Here is a 14,066-nt window from a genome sequence, read left to right as displayed (position 1 = left end):
TACAAGAAAAAAAAAGTCAAAATACACCTATTCTCCACAACAAGGAACCATTAATCATAACTCCTAGTAGGAAGTAAAAACCCAAAGGGATATGGTTCAGGACATGGTTTAGTGGGCACAGTGGTGTTGGGTTGATGGTTGGACTCGATCTTAAAGGTCTTTTCCAACCTAAACGATTCTATGATGATTCCTATGACTGAATTCTTGCTTTACTGTCACCATGAGGACTTCTAACATAAATAGCCCTATCTACTCATGAACCAAGGACATCACTGCATAATCTAAGGAAAGACAGTCTAAAATGTAGTGCATACATACAGCACACCACACACATGCACCTTGGGGTCCATGGTGCCAGTGGATCCTGACACTCAAGCCAAAAATTTAAACTGACAATGTATCAAGTTGTTTTGGATTTGAACAACAATACTTAAATTTCATTTCTGGAGGAATACATATCTGCCTCGCTAAGGAAACTATTAAGGGTACAAAAGACTATCAAGCAGAATGTAGTCTGAACCAGCTTCTACTTTAAAACCATTGGTGAAAGGAAGATGAAGTGAATGTAGCAAGGTAAGCAGCAAGAATGAAGAAGAATGATAGCTCGGCTTTCTGCAATCCCTCCACTGCAGCCATCGTGACCAGAATTGCTAAGAAGTCCCTCTGAATTTAGCACAATTACAACATCCCAGCTGCATTGCAGGGTGGGAGATTAATGGCTGTTTGCGACCTTCCCCAGCCACACGATGCATGGCAGCTGTACATGACCTGGAGCAGTCACAAGCACCAAAGACTTCGACCTTCTGCTTCAATTATATGCATAGAGCACAAGTGGCACCTACACAGTTTAGCTGTTAACACCATATCAAAGAGTGCGTCCACAGAACAGACATAATAGTTACCTCTGCAACTGGCTTGAGTGCACGTGGAATTCCTAGAAGCACTTAAGGTTCAATGCTGTATGTGTCTATCCTACCAAGAAACCACGTTAAAAGAATACTGCTATATCTTACAATGCATTAGAAGTGATTCTACTTGCTTTCGGTTTATCAAAAATTCTCCATTCCTGTGAAATACAACTTCCTATATTCAGAAAAGCCATACTAAGATCAAAATTGCAGAATGATGTGACATGCTTGAACCTAAACTGGAAGACAATCCGTACATCCTTGACATTTTGCTGTATTTCCAGGATCATTAATAGTGCGCAGAAGACAACCAAACAGAAGATTTTATATCCCCCAAGCATGAGCAGAGAACCATTAGATCCATAGAAAGACAATGAAAAACAGAACATTGCTGCAGTGAACCTCTGAAACAGAGGCAACTTAGACTAGCCAAGTGAAGAGAGGTAATGTTCACCTCATGCTATTAAAATATCCCATTTCTTATCTGTAGCCAGCCCCAACTAGATATTGAGGTCTACTGATCCAAGTGTGCAGTCCGCTGCTAAAAACTGTCATGTTCCAGTATTCTTCCTAAGCAGCAGGTCACATCTGGCAGTGAGCAAGGATTCCCCTTCAGCTTCTCCCTGTGACTGCTGGGGACCACTGTGACAGAAGAATTGCAGACATTCAGGCTGATACTCGGCATTTACACTTTCATAAAGAAGTCACCATTCCAGTATGCCTTGTCTTATTCTTTCACTAATAATCAATCACTGCTCTCCTAATTTAAATGCAGTCAGAACTTCAAAGAGATTCTTATGCGGTTACAACAGCATCTCCTAGGCATGACAAATAATCATCTCTGAGTAACCCTAACCCGGAGACACCCCATTTTCACTGTAGCAGAAGCCAAGCTCCAAAACAACTCAGCATTGTTATACAGGGATCCTTATAGTGTTCACTTCAGGCTGATGAAATTTGCTTGCTGTGAGTTTTAAAGACTATTTCAACAGTAAGTTGACTGAGGCAATAATCTTAAGGACTAACAAGTCTTCTGTACTATGTAGGAGACCCAAGCTGGATTCCTCCTCCTGCTTTCCCAAATTTTAGAGAGAGCACACAAGAGCCACTGAAGCCTTTGAGGAAAGGCGGCATGTTGGCCCCCTCAGGTCATCAGTTGATTAAGCAAAAGCAGTAGGCACTGTTCAGTTCTTTAATTCGACTTCAAACAAGTCAAAACTAAGTGTCAGGTGTAATTAACTTCATGAAACAGCTTTCACACATCCTGGACCCTACAATGATCCCATGGCACTCCATGATGGAAGAGTACAGGAGAAGACTAAAATCCTCCCAGGAGCTGGAATTTGATCATAAGGTAGCAGAGGTCCGAACGCAGCAAAATGAAAGATCTATTTTACAGAACTCAAAGCCCTTGAAAATGAGAGGTGGGAGAAATTAACAGAGGGTGGCACAAATAGTAGTTTTAGCATCGTTCTCAATAAACAAAAAGCATATTAAAACCAGCTCAGTTATTTTGCCAGTAACTCAAACTTCTTCAAATATACAGCTTGGTGCATACTGGTTCAACACTGGCAGGCAGGAAATTTGGTAGGGATTTTTTTTACTACAGCAGCATTACTTTAGGAGAACTGGTTGATGATTGCTAGAAGTGCTACACAACTCCATCCACCCAGCAAAAATAGCACAGCAAATTCCAAACAGAGGCTGCCAACATCAAAATATGGTATTTTAGAGACTCCAAATATGATCCTGAAATGATTGTTTTAAGTGCTAGTGCAAATGCACATCAGTACGAAGTTCAAGAAGTGGGTCATTATCTCACCTTGATCAATAGTCATTTCAATACACATAGACCTTATGCTGCTCAAGTTTACACCCGAATTTGACATACACCAAATAAAAAAAATGCAGAGAGGCACAGTTGTAGAAACTAAGCTGCAGGACTAATAAGCCATCTTCACAGTAAAGTGTTGTTCAAGTGGACAGAAAACTGATAGAGGTGGCTAGGAAAAACAAAAAACCACATCAAATGGTCAAGTTCTCCTCTCCCATGCAAACCGATTTGTGAAACTATGTCCACAAGACAGTGGTGGTTCACATTCAGTAGGGAAGGGGCTTCATTAGCCTGAAGTTCTTCGTAAGTGTTCCAGGCCAAGACCCTCCGCAACTCAGAGCCTGTCCCTTCTAGCATGATTATGGAGTACCATTTGACAGTCCAGCTTGTCAGCTAAAACACTCTTAGGGCAGAAATCAGTTTGCAGAGATGGGCACAACCAGGTCCCACAGCCTGGGAAAAGCGCTTACCATTTGAAAGCTTGGCTTGTTAACAAAACTTTAGTCTGTTCACCCTATAGCTACATTTTCCAATGCCCAAAAAGAGTAATTAAAAGCTCCCGAGTGGTCCACACCACCTGCAGCTATTTTCAGCTAGCAGAAATCCAGCAAAGATGAAGAAACCCTGACAAATGTCAACTCCCACCTCCATCTTGAATTTTGAAAAAGGACAGGAGGATTGTTTCCCCACCTTCCTTCCTCTGCTTTATTTGTCCAGTTATTCAGAATAAAGTGCTATTTATGCTTAGTAAATCTGAATTACTGTGGTGCAGTAAAAGATGTAAGACATGTATGTCTTTGTCTCTACTCATGTTTGTCAGGGAAGTCTGACTAGAAATGTTATTAACATGCAAATAGTGTATAGTATGTTTCAATCAATTGCTACGGAGAGCTACTCAGTAGCGGTATTTTTCTTATCTAGCACAGCAGTAAGACTCATTCCGTCTACACAGATGCCTTACAGCAGAGAAATTTCTTTGCTGTGTATATTTTTAAATGGTACTATTTGAAAAGAAAGTTTACCTCTGCACTTTAAGACACTAGAAGAAAAAACTCATAAGAAATCTTCAGCCACATTCTTAGCAGCCTTTCTAATGCTTTGGAGAGACAAAGAGGTAGTACATCCAAAAGCAGATTCTACACTATATGTACATACACGAATATATACACACACTCGGTACAGAACTGGTAAGCAGTTTAAAAACAAGACAGCAGAGGGAGCAAAAGTCACTGAGACTGAACTGCAGCTATTTTGGGATCGGGAGGGGTGAGACTCCATCCAAAATCATATAGTTTGATACACAAAAAGATACATTTACATACCTTGTATGTACGTTTGAAGAACGTAAGACTCAGGTTTTCAGATTCTGTTGTGAAAGCTGTTCTGTTTTACAGCGTTCACCCTGTTGAAAGGTTTTGGCCACCTTGCAGCAACATTTTTAGTGTTTCCTTACAGTAACCATACAAATAACACCACTAAAACCAAACAAGTTGGTATAACAGCCATGAAGGAACCCAGGATTTAAAAAAGCTTGTTTGTCTCAAGTGTGATATTTAATGCAATCATTTCCACCTAAATCTCAGCAACCTATTAGGAGATGATCATTAACTTTAACATTGACTTGCCCATCTGTAAAATAACAATTATCAGTGCTTAGTTTTGCCAAGGCCAAACAACAGGTCACCAGATGGGACTAAAGAAACACCTCTTACTCCTACTTCTGTCCTTAATCACAATACCATGGTAATGATCATAAAAGGGTAACAATTCCTACCCAGATTTCTAGCTAGCACAAACCAGCATTTCTTCCACTGTAACAAAGCTGAGAATTCTAGTATTTCACAGGAATTCAAATTCCAGATTCAGAATTTCAAATTCCGTGAAGAATCTGCAGAGGAGCCCCCTAGCAGAGGGGGGGGGGGGGGGCATCAAGAGCCCACATCAGGGACAGCTAGCAAAGACCTAAAATCCAGCAGAACATGCAATCATACACTATCTCTTCAAATCACGCTGCTCTACTGTACCAAAGCCTGCTCAGATAGTCCAAATTTCTAATTTCAACAATTCTGCTGAGAAAAATAGTACAGTTAGGCAGAATGATTATGACAATCTCATTCAACAGGCTCACTGAGCTAAGACGAAAGACGGGATGCACTGGCAAGAATAGCCTAAAAGTATCTGCAGGCTGCAAAACTCAAAAAAGGTGGAATTAACATAACAGAGAGAGTAAGAGTAGGAACGATAGGATCAAATTAGAATAATGCCAAGTGTGGGCTGCATATCAGGAAGTACTTCTGGCCTGCAAAATCCACTTGCCTAAGAAGCTTCCCACACCCCCCCCTCCCTGAATAGCATGAGATGACCTCCTTGCCACCTGCATGCAGAAGGCAGGACCCCTCAGACAGGAGAAGGCTCTAACAGACACTTCACTCATCTGGGTATAGGCTGCCTACTTTATAGGCAACTCTTCCCATATTAGGGATTGTAATCCCAAGGGAGCCATAAACTCGGGGGAAATTCAGTGTATTGCAACACTTTGCAGGTCTGCACAGCTATACCATACAGGGGCCCACAAAATTAAGTAGCGTCAAAATTGGAAGTGTAGAGGAAGCAACTGTGGCTGTTCCTAACGGCCTCACTCCCTTAAGAAAGTCCTGGAGGAACCCATGTACTTCTGCAACTGCTCTATGCAGAAACTCAGCATCTAAAGGCCGTGGTCTGGCACACCACACTGAATCCAGCACAGAAGTTCCAGTTTAGCATCACTGACCGGCACATGAATAAAAGCCACCTAGTTTTACTGGGTGTAAAAAATGAAATTAAGCTTTTTGCAATGCTACTTGCAAGAAGCATTTAATAATTTACTATTTTAATAATTTATTCTCCCCATCAGTATGCTGTAAGAAAACACCTTGAAATACCTTGTTCTTTTTCCTCATAGCTTCTGTGATCTGCCATTGAATAAGCTCTTCCTACCGATACTTCTTTGAACATGATGTATTTTGCTCCAGGTTTTCAAAAAAGCTGCAACTTATTTTTTGCCAGAAGACACCTTCCCTAAGGACTGACGGGGATTTGCCTTCCTATGCAAATAAGCAGGCCAACAAGACTGCAAGTCAGATTCAGACATGCATATGTCTATACTTCACATTCTCCCACAAGTTTGTTACTTTAAGTGGATAAGGACAAAGTTTAGCATCCCTCACTCAACAAGAAGCTAAGTTCCTCAAAAGCACTGTGCTTGGCACATTTGTGAAGAACAGGTCAGCTGCTCCCCCTAACCCCATGTTTCTGTGCAGCTGTTCAGTGCCATCCCTCTAACACAGTTTAAAAATGTAAAAATGTACGTTGTTGACAAGTCGTAATTACGACATTGGAGATTACACTATTAGGATTGACCCAAGAGCCATTGCCTACGATAATAGTGCACCGTTCCAAACTCACCAACTTTTCAGGAGGAGTTAAGGACACAGTTGCTCGAGTTTGAGTGCCTCTGTTTCACACAGGCCATCATACTGAACTCACAGCTATGTTTTCTGGTAATAACTGGTAGACCAAGACTCGGGTCTTCCTTTACATGCCTCGCATGAGAAAATGAGAGTAATCAGTGTGCTGCTGGTGACCTACATGCATATATGCATACAGCCCATCACATACAGGCTTGTTTTAGAGTGAGATTTTTTGGAGGAGAGCAAAGGGCATCTTCAGACACAGACTGGACTCACAGTAATTACAGCAGCTCTCATCTGCTCACCAAGGACCTAGGATCCATGAACACTGAAACTTGGTTTATTAGTCACACAGTACACATCAGCTTTCAAATTAATCTGTCTTTACGTGTTATCATTTAGCTTAACATTTAGCAGATATTAAGTACAAGAATTTACCGATATTTCAACAGAGATCCAAAATAATTTAGTTTAGTTAGCAAGTTCGTGTCTTATTACACATCTTCACACTATTGATTTCTTAGAGTCTGCCAGAACAACAAATGCCTAAGAGATGCTCACTCATCTGCTGATGTACAAATCACACTAATGATGCCGAAATGAGTGCTGCAAAAGCACTCCCTTCGGTGTCAAGTCCTTACTCTCCTAGCTCAGTAGTCATACCATTCCAGTTATGTATTGAAAATAAAATTAACAGAATTGTTTTAAATTATTTGAAAATGCAAATTTACATTCTGCCCAACCTCAGAATTACACCATCCCTATCCACTATAGGACTGACAGAATATGCAGTATACTGTGGTAGTAAAGTGTTCATTTCGGACACAAACCGCACTTTCCACGTAAATATATTCTTCACGAGCAAAATAAGCTAAATAGGTAGAGGTGCATCTTTTAGTAGTGACTGCACTTCTATGGCAGACTTCTTCTGGCAAGACTATCAGTCACAAATCACGCTTTCCTACACAGCTGATTGAGAAAGAGGACCTAACAAAAGCACTTCATCTACATCCTTGTTGACAGGAAGGCAGAGAAAGCAAAATCTTGCCCAAACACGAGCATACTTTAACAGATGCTGGATACCTCTACTTCACTAAAGCAAACAAAAATAAGCTGCTGTTCAAGCACAGCACAGGCAATGAAATAGGATTTACGTCATACGAGCAGTCTGTCTCAGTAAAGGCCATCTCTGGAGGGAAAAAAAAAGTCAGGCTGGTCTCTATACTAATGCAATCTTTGGCTTCCTGCTGAGACTGTGCGCAAGGGGAGCGTTCAGTGCCGATAGCGACATGCAAAGTCACAGGCTCATTTTATGTAGGCCATAAAGCAGCCTTCACATGTGACTATCACCAGAGCAACAACTTCCACTTACTAGATTGCACTTAGTACACCTCAGCTGAGACCGAGAGTATCTTCTAAATGCAGTGAGGATTTCTTAGAGCTCTGAATTGTGACTATTTTCCCCCAGAGAACAAAGCCAGTCCTAGATTCATTTAAAAATAAATCAGTCGGGCCAGGTGCAGAATTTAGACTAGTTGCAAATAACAACCCTCTAAGATTGTTTATCTTAGCAGACAATTATTCTCTACCTCCTGCTCAAACTCTCACCAGGCACTTTCGCGGTGGAAAAGCAGCACGGTTTTTAACTTGATTAGGTTAAGTACAAATATTACTCCCTAAGCTGGTAACATGCCAGTGCTGAATTTTCAGAGCTGGAAAAATAGTACTTGCACAGATTTGAGAAGATCCAGTACATTTGGTTTTACATATTTACACTAAAAAGGTTATTACCAAAATTGACGTACTGAACATGTCTTCCTTACACTGAGGATCTGAGTTTTAGAAGTTCTTGCTGTTTTCTCAAGTGTTAAATGAAATGGATTAACTGAAAATTAGTCTTATGCAACTTAACGAGTTAAAATACCTATTGTTATCTTTAACATGCTGATTCATTACATCTAACAGAGCCTTGTAATCAGCTAATTATCCTCTATTCCATTTGTGGATTTTAAGGTTGATTTGCACTCAGCAAATTACTACAAAATTAAGTGAAAGAGCACCCAAACCGTTTTTTCATATAACCTCCTTGCAGGATAACGAGCACACCTGCACCTGCTAATCCATCCCTCTGCTCTTCCCTCCCTCAGATAGCAACCTACACAAGAGAAACTTTCTTTCTACTCTGGCCTTTTTTTTTTTTTTTTTTTTTGGAAGGACACAAACCAGAATATTTTTACCTTACTGGACTGGTGTTTTTTTCTTCCAGAATTCTATTACAGGGCTCATTAACAGTTCCCTACCCCACAAGAGATCAAGCTAAAGAACTTCTACAAATATGCCAGCTTTTCCAAATTATTTAAGCAGTCTTCAGCTGTATATTCTTCCCATTGTAAGAACTGAAAAGTTTCAGGATTTGTTTGGGTTGTTTGGTTTTTTTAAAATATATTTTATTAAGTATAAGAACTAATCATAAGCATACTATCTTGTATAACATTTCCATGCCTCCCTTTGTATCACCCAAGTTAACCACCATACGGTAATACGAAACAGCTGTCTCAATGCTACAGTGTTAGTGATCCACATCCACTTTACACAGGCTGAACTGCTGGAGAGACAGGAGTCTAAGTGGTTTAGAAAAAAAAAAAAAAGAACTATTCAACTCTCAAGGTACAAGCGCTATAGATTACTTCCTAAAGTACTGATTTCTTGATGTATTTGACTGGGAGAAGCCCAGTTTCCTTCAAAAAGGATTCCAGTCGTTTTAGCTTTGAAGTACTGAAGGGTAAGGAAGAACAACGATCACCGCTGGTACTCGGGCACAAAGCAGTTCTGCTGCCTCTGGGAGGAGGTCTGGGCACTGGGGGCAGGAGGGAACAAGCCGGACATGCCACCGCACGCATCGCCTCTCTCCTAACACCAGAGATCCCCAAAGCGAGCGTCGCTGACATCGGATATTGAACTTCAGCAAACAAGGGATCCTTATTCCCCACCCAAACATACGCAAGGTGCACGTGACATGTAATTCTGGGGAAACTGAGACTGAGCTTCTGAATGGGAAGCTACAGACACCCGGAACCTGCAGGTTCAGTTTTCCGAAAGCCAAGATAACTGCGGGACTGGGAGAAGACTTTAAAACAAGGGTATTTTCTATTTTCCAAGCCGGAGACTTCCTTCATCTTTTGTATCCAGCCAGAAAGTAAACTGATCCTGTGGCTGGCTTGTTGCCCCTTGCTCCCAGACAGCCGCAGCCCCCACCTCACGCAGCTGGGGAGCCCACCGGTGAGATCCACCTGCCCAGCGAGGCAGGGTCTCCCAGGGAAAAGCAGGGGCTCGCTCCCTACGAAGGAAGGGGGGTGACACAGAGGGACAGGGGACAATTCAGGGAGGCAGTATTCCTCAGAGGAAGGTGGCCCTGAAAATCTGACTCGCCACAGACATGCACGTGGGCAAAGGGCCCAGTCCAGGGCCAGACTCCCAGAGAGGGCCCTTCCCCACTAAGCCCTGCAGGCTATGCCTCAAAGCGATACAACTCTGCCATAAATATCCCAGATTAATTCCGATCCCAGCATCAAATCCACTTAAGAGACTTAAAAGCCTCCGAGTCCCCGGAGCTGCCTGCCCAAAGAGGGCTCTGCAAACGAGTCTTGGGCTGGAGAGGAGGAACGTTATCAAACAAGGCAAGCCATTTGTACAATTTTTAGTAATGTCGTTTCCAAGAGACAAATGGGACGAGATAGCTGAGTTGACGTCTTGTACTAGAAGCGCAGCCACAAAAAATCCTCGGGTACTGGACGTGGATGCATGGGGTAGGATTTGTGTAACTAACTATTCCGTACTTCCTGGAAATAGCTCGGTCTCCTTACGGGGTTGATTGTTAAATGACAGCATATGCTCTCCAGTCTGTTTAAGGAGCTATTTGCTTAGTTTTCACAGAGACATCTCTGTTCATAAAAAAGCCTAAAACGATTACCCCAGCATCACAAAAAAAACCCCCAAACCCTAAGCGGGTTAAAAAACTCTCTGACAGCAAGAAGGGAGCCAGGGAGGAAGAGCTGCTTCCCCTTCCACTCTGCCACACGGGTCTGGCGTAAGGCATTTGGAAACAGGAGCAGGCAAAGGGTGCACCGAGCGACCAATGACCCTTCCCCCGTCTCCTTCAACCTCCACAACAGCACGCTAAGAAAACACTATTTCCGAGCGCCAGGATTTCGGGACTCCGTAAGCAGCAGCACCTCCTACCCCACCACGACCGTCCCGCTGAGGGCACACACGGAGTCAGCAAGAGGTCCGAGGACCTGAGCCAGTTCTCCGGCTTCACTCGGCGGCATCCTTCCCCCCCCCCCCCATCTCCGCCCCGCTCCCATCAGGGCCCTGGGAAGGGAGATGCGGCCAGGACCGCGGGCGGCAGCCGGGCCGGAGGGAGCCCCTGCGCCGGACACCAGCCGAAGACCCTAACCCGGGGGGGGGTCTCCCACGGAGGGTGCACCCCCTGCCCCGTCCCGGCAGCAGCCGCAGCCCTCGCCTCGGGCTGGCGAGGAGCTTTCGCTCCCCGCTTGCCCGGGGCGGCGAGAGGTCCCTCAGGCGACCGGGCGGCCAGCGCTCGCCCGCGGCGGGCTGCGGGAGAAACCCGCCGGCCAGAGCCGGGTGTTTGTTTCTAAATACGAGGAATTCGAGCGCACCGGATTACAAACAGCCCGGTGCGTCGCATCGGAGCAGCGACGCGGGCTCTTCATACGGCGCACGCCTTTCCCGCTCCGCTCAAGTAAAACTAAAGTCTTAAATACTTTCCCCCAAGTAGAAACACGTCGGGCAAGCGCCACGGCTTTCGCTGTGGCTATTCCCGAATTCCTGTTCCTTCGGGACGCCGGCAGCTTTCCGTGCGCTGCGAACAAGCACACGGTTCAGGACGGACGGCAGAGGCCGGCGCCAGGCGCAAAGGCCGGCAGCGATCGCGGCTCCAGAAGCGGGGCGAGCTCGCCCCGGCAGGAGCCGGCCCGCCCGGTGGCGAGCTGCCAACGTTTACTGGCCCCTCTCCGGGTCGCTCTCCGCGGCTCTCCCGGCGGGGAGCGCACGCCGCCCCTGCGGGAACCGCGGGGCCTCGACCCCCGCGCCCCCCCCCCCCCCCCCCCCCCACCGAAGGGCGAGCGGCTTCCCGAGGTCCCCGCGGTACTCCAAACCGGCAGGCAAGAGGCCACGGGGAGAAGGGCAGAGCTCGCCCCGCTCCTCCCAGCGCCCCGTTATGGTTGCTCTGCCGGGAGGGCGGCGTGCCCGGGGCAAACCCCCCCGTCCCCCGTCCCCAAGCGCAGAGGGCGGCCGCAGAGAAAGCCGCGGGCGAGGCGGGCAGAGAAGCCTGCCCTGGGGAGACCCAGCCGTGCTGCCTTGGCTCGGACCCCCCCGCCCCGACCCCGGTCCCCGGGGGACCCCAGCTAGAGAACCGGTGAGGCACCGGCATCCACCGGGGTGCAGAGGCCGAGGCCGCCCCCTCCGCCCTCCAACGCTGCTCAGCGAGGGCCCCCTCCTTCGCGGCGGGCTGCCCAACCGAGCCGAGCGGGGCTCGCCCCCCCCCCCCCCGGGCACGCACCGCGGAGAGTTCCGCCGCTTCCCAGGGCTCGGTACGCGGGGCGGCTTTAGGAAACCGAAGGCAGGAGGCGAAAGGGAAGGAAAGCCCCGCTACAGAAAGACCCTCCTCGAAAAAAAAAAAGGGCGAAGGGACCCGGGCAGCGCTTACTTTTCGTGCTTTGCGTTTTCCTGGATGGCGCTCAGCACCCCCGGGTACGCGGGGGGGACGCCCTGCTGGAGCCTGCATGTGGCCAGGTGCCGGTGATGCTCGTCCTGGAGACAGGCGTTTTCGTGGTACAACTTGGCCACTTGCTGCTCCAGCTCGTCTATCCTCCGCTTCTGCTTCTCCAGCAGCTCCTGCTGCGTCTCGATAATCTTGTTCAGCTCCTTCAGGTACTCCGCCGCCTTGCTGGGGTTCTCCGCCGGGCTCTCCATGGCCTCCCCGCACCTTTCACCCTCCGAGAAGCAGGTGGGGGGGCGCAGGTGCCGGCCAGCCCGCTCCGCTGGGAACTTAAGCGAGAGGGAAGAAATAAATAACCCGCCGGAAACCAGCCCCCCTGCCAGCTCCGCTTCTTCCCCTCCTAGAGCAGCGGCTGCCCAGGCGAGCGGGGGAGCGGCGCGCAGCGGCTCCTAGTCCGAGCCGCCATTGCTGGCGCTCGGCTTCCCGCTGCCGAGCGAGGGCAGAGCCGCCGGCCGGAGGAGCCGCCGCCGGTGCTGCTCGGAGCCCCGCCGCCGCCGCCGCGCCGCCGCACGGGCGCTGTCCCGCCCCGCCGGAGCCGCAGCCGGGTTAGCCCGTCGCCTGGCAGCGCCCGCGCCCCCGCCGAGCATCGCAGCCCGGCACGGGAGACCCGCAGCCCGCCCGGCGCCGCGGCCGAACCCCGGAGCCGGCCGCCCGCGCTGCCGCCGGGGATGCGCTTTAAGTAGCCGCCGCGGCCGCCTCCTCCGGGGAGGGGGGGGGGGGGCCCGGCGGCCGCCGTGGCGGTGCGGAGCGGAGCGGCCAGTCCCCGTCCCCCCCCACCCTCCGCGGGGCCGCGGGCCCCCTTTCCGCCGGCCCGGCCGGGGAGAGCCCCGGAGCGGCGCGGGGTGCGGTCCTGCGGACCGGGGGGGGGGGGGGGGGGCCTCGGCCCCCGGGGCGCTTCTGCCCGGCGGGGCGGCCGCGGCCCCCCCGGGTGTGCCGGCGAGGGCCCGCGGAGAAGCGCGTCGTGCGCGGAGGCGGGCGGGGAACCCGGTCTGCGAGACCTGATGGGAGAGCAGAGCTTTTTTTCCCTGGCGCGTCTGGGGAACGATTATTTATTGTTTAAAAGGCAGCGGGGTGTCGGCTCCTCGGAGCGGTATGCCCGACGTCAGGCTTGTGCGAACTGCTGGTGGCAGAGACCTCTGCCTCGCCCGGCAGCAGCCCTGACATTTAAAACCTCTGTTGGTGAAACGCTGCTTCCCGTTCGGGTTGCATCCAGCCGAGGAAAGTTGCTGAGATCTGGGTCCTGTGTCATCCCGAGCGAACGCGTGTTGGGAATGCTTGTGAAAACCGGGAGGCAATAGGAAAGGGAAACGGAGGGGGATACTGCAGGAAGAAGATAGGAAGGTGAAGACATGCTTTTCTCCTCCCTTCCTCTCCGTGTCCCTTTGATTTTTTTTCCCTCATTTTTCTAGCTCTTCTCTCCCCCTTTAAACTTTTAAAGTTTTCAATCAGTAAAATTTTCTTAGAGCAGTTGTTTCAGCTGTCACTAAAGCACAAACCCTTTCTTGTGAAGTCAGCTCTCGCTAGCATTTGCCAGGATGCGTTGCTTTTGGAGTACGGCTGATTCGGCAGAGTGAGGCGGTGGGGGACTAGCAGCAGCCATGGCTGCTGGAGAGGTTGGAGTCTCTGGGCTCTCCCCGTCGGGCCTTGGCGTGAGGGGCTGAAGCTTTTGGAATGGAGTTCCAAAGCGGAGGGTGTATGTCTCAACTTCTCACCCTCTGTCTCTTACTGCTTACTTGTCAAGGTGGAAAAAAGGGATATGAGAGGAGGATAAAGCCTAGGAACACAGAGATTCATCTGGCAACTCTCATATGCGTTCTGATTTTGGGTAGAAATAAGTTATCGGCAAAACTGTTACTTTTGCTCTGGACATATGTGCAACAAAGGGCTGTTGTGATGGTCGAAGTGACTGAAGCATGAAAGACTAATTTCCAGTCCTAGTGAGGATCATGAATTCACAGAAAAGTCTTCAGCCGCTCTTTGAAGAGGCCAAGCTTCTTTTCCAATAACTCGATCAGTATTTTTTGTTAGAATTGTTGAAAACAAATTTTTTTTTTCAAAATACTATTTGTTCAGAA

General features: G+C 48.3%; 1 protein-coding gene across 10 annotated transcripts in view; it reads right to left on the bottom strand.

Annotated features, from left to right (window-relative positions):
• IQSEC1 (IQ motif and Sec7 domain ArfGEF 1) overlaps positions 1 to 12,610 on the bottom strand; it is a 359,420-nt gene extending 346,810 nt beyond the window's left edge. For 5 of the 10 annotated variants that reach the window (XM_052776751.1, XM_052776754.1, XM_052776755.1 and 2 more), the window contains exon 1: positions 11,920 to 12,607. In XM_052776751.1, coding sequence (XP_052632711.1) covers positions 11,920 to 12,185 — 266 coding nt within the window. In that variant the 5' untranslated portion in view covers positions 12,186 to 12,607. Of the gene's footprint in view, positions 1 to 11,919 lie in introns of all 10 variants that reach the window. The other 5 variants (XM_052776752.1, XM_052776756.1, XM_052776758.1 and 2 more) reach the window with 3 other exon arrangements.
• Between the last annotated feature and the right edge of the window lie 1,456 nt (positions 12,611 to 14,066).

This window comes from Harpia harpyja, chromosome Z, assembly GCF_026419915.1.
Source record: "Harpia harpyja isolate bHarHar1 chromosome Z, bHarHar1 primary haplotype, whole genome shotgun sequence".
Lineage (NCBI taxonomy): Eukaryota > Metazoa > Chordata > Aves > Accipitriformes > Accipitridae > Harpia > Harpia harpyja.
The sequence above is the reverse complement of the archived record's forward strand: the minus strand, read 5'-3'. Positions and strand labels throughout refer to the sequence as shown.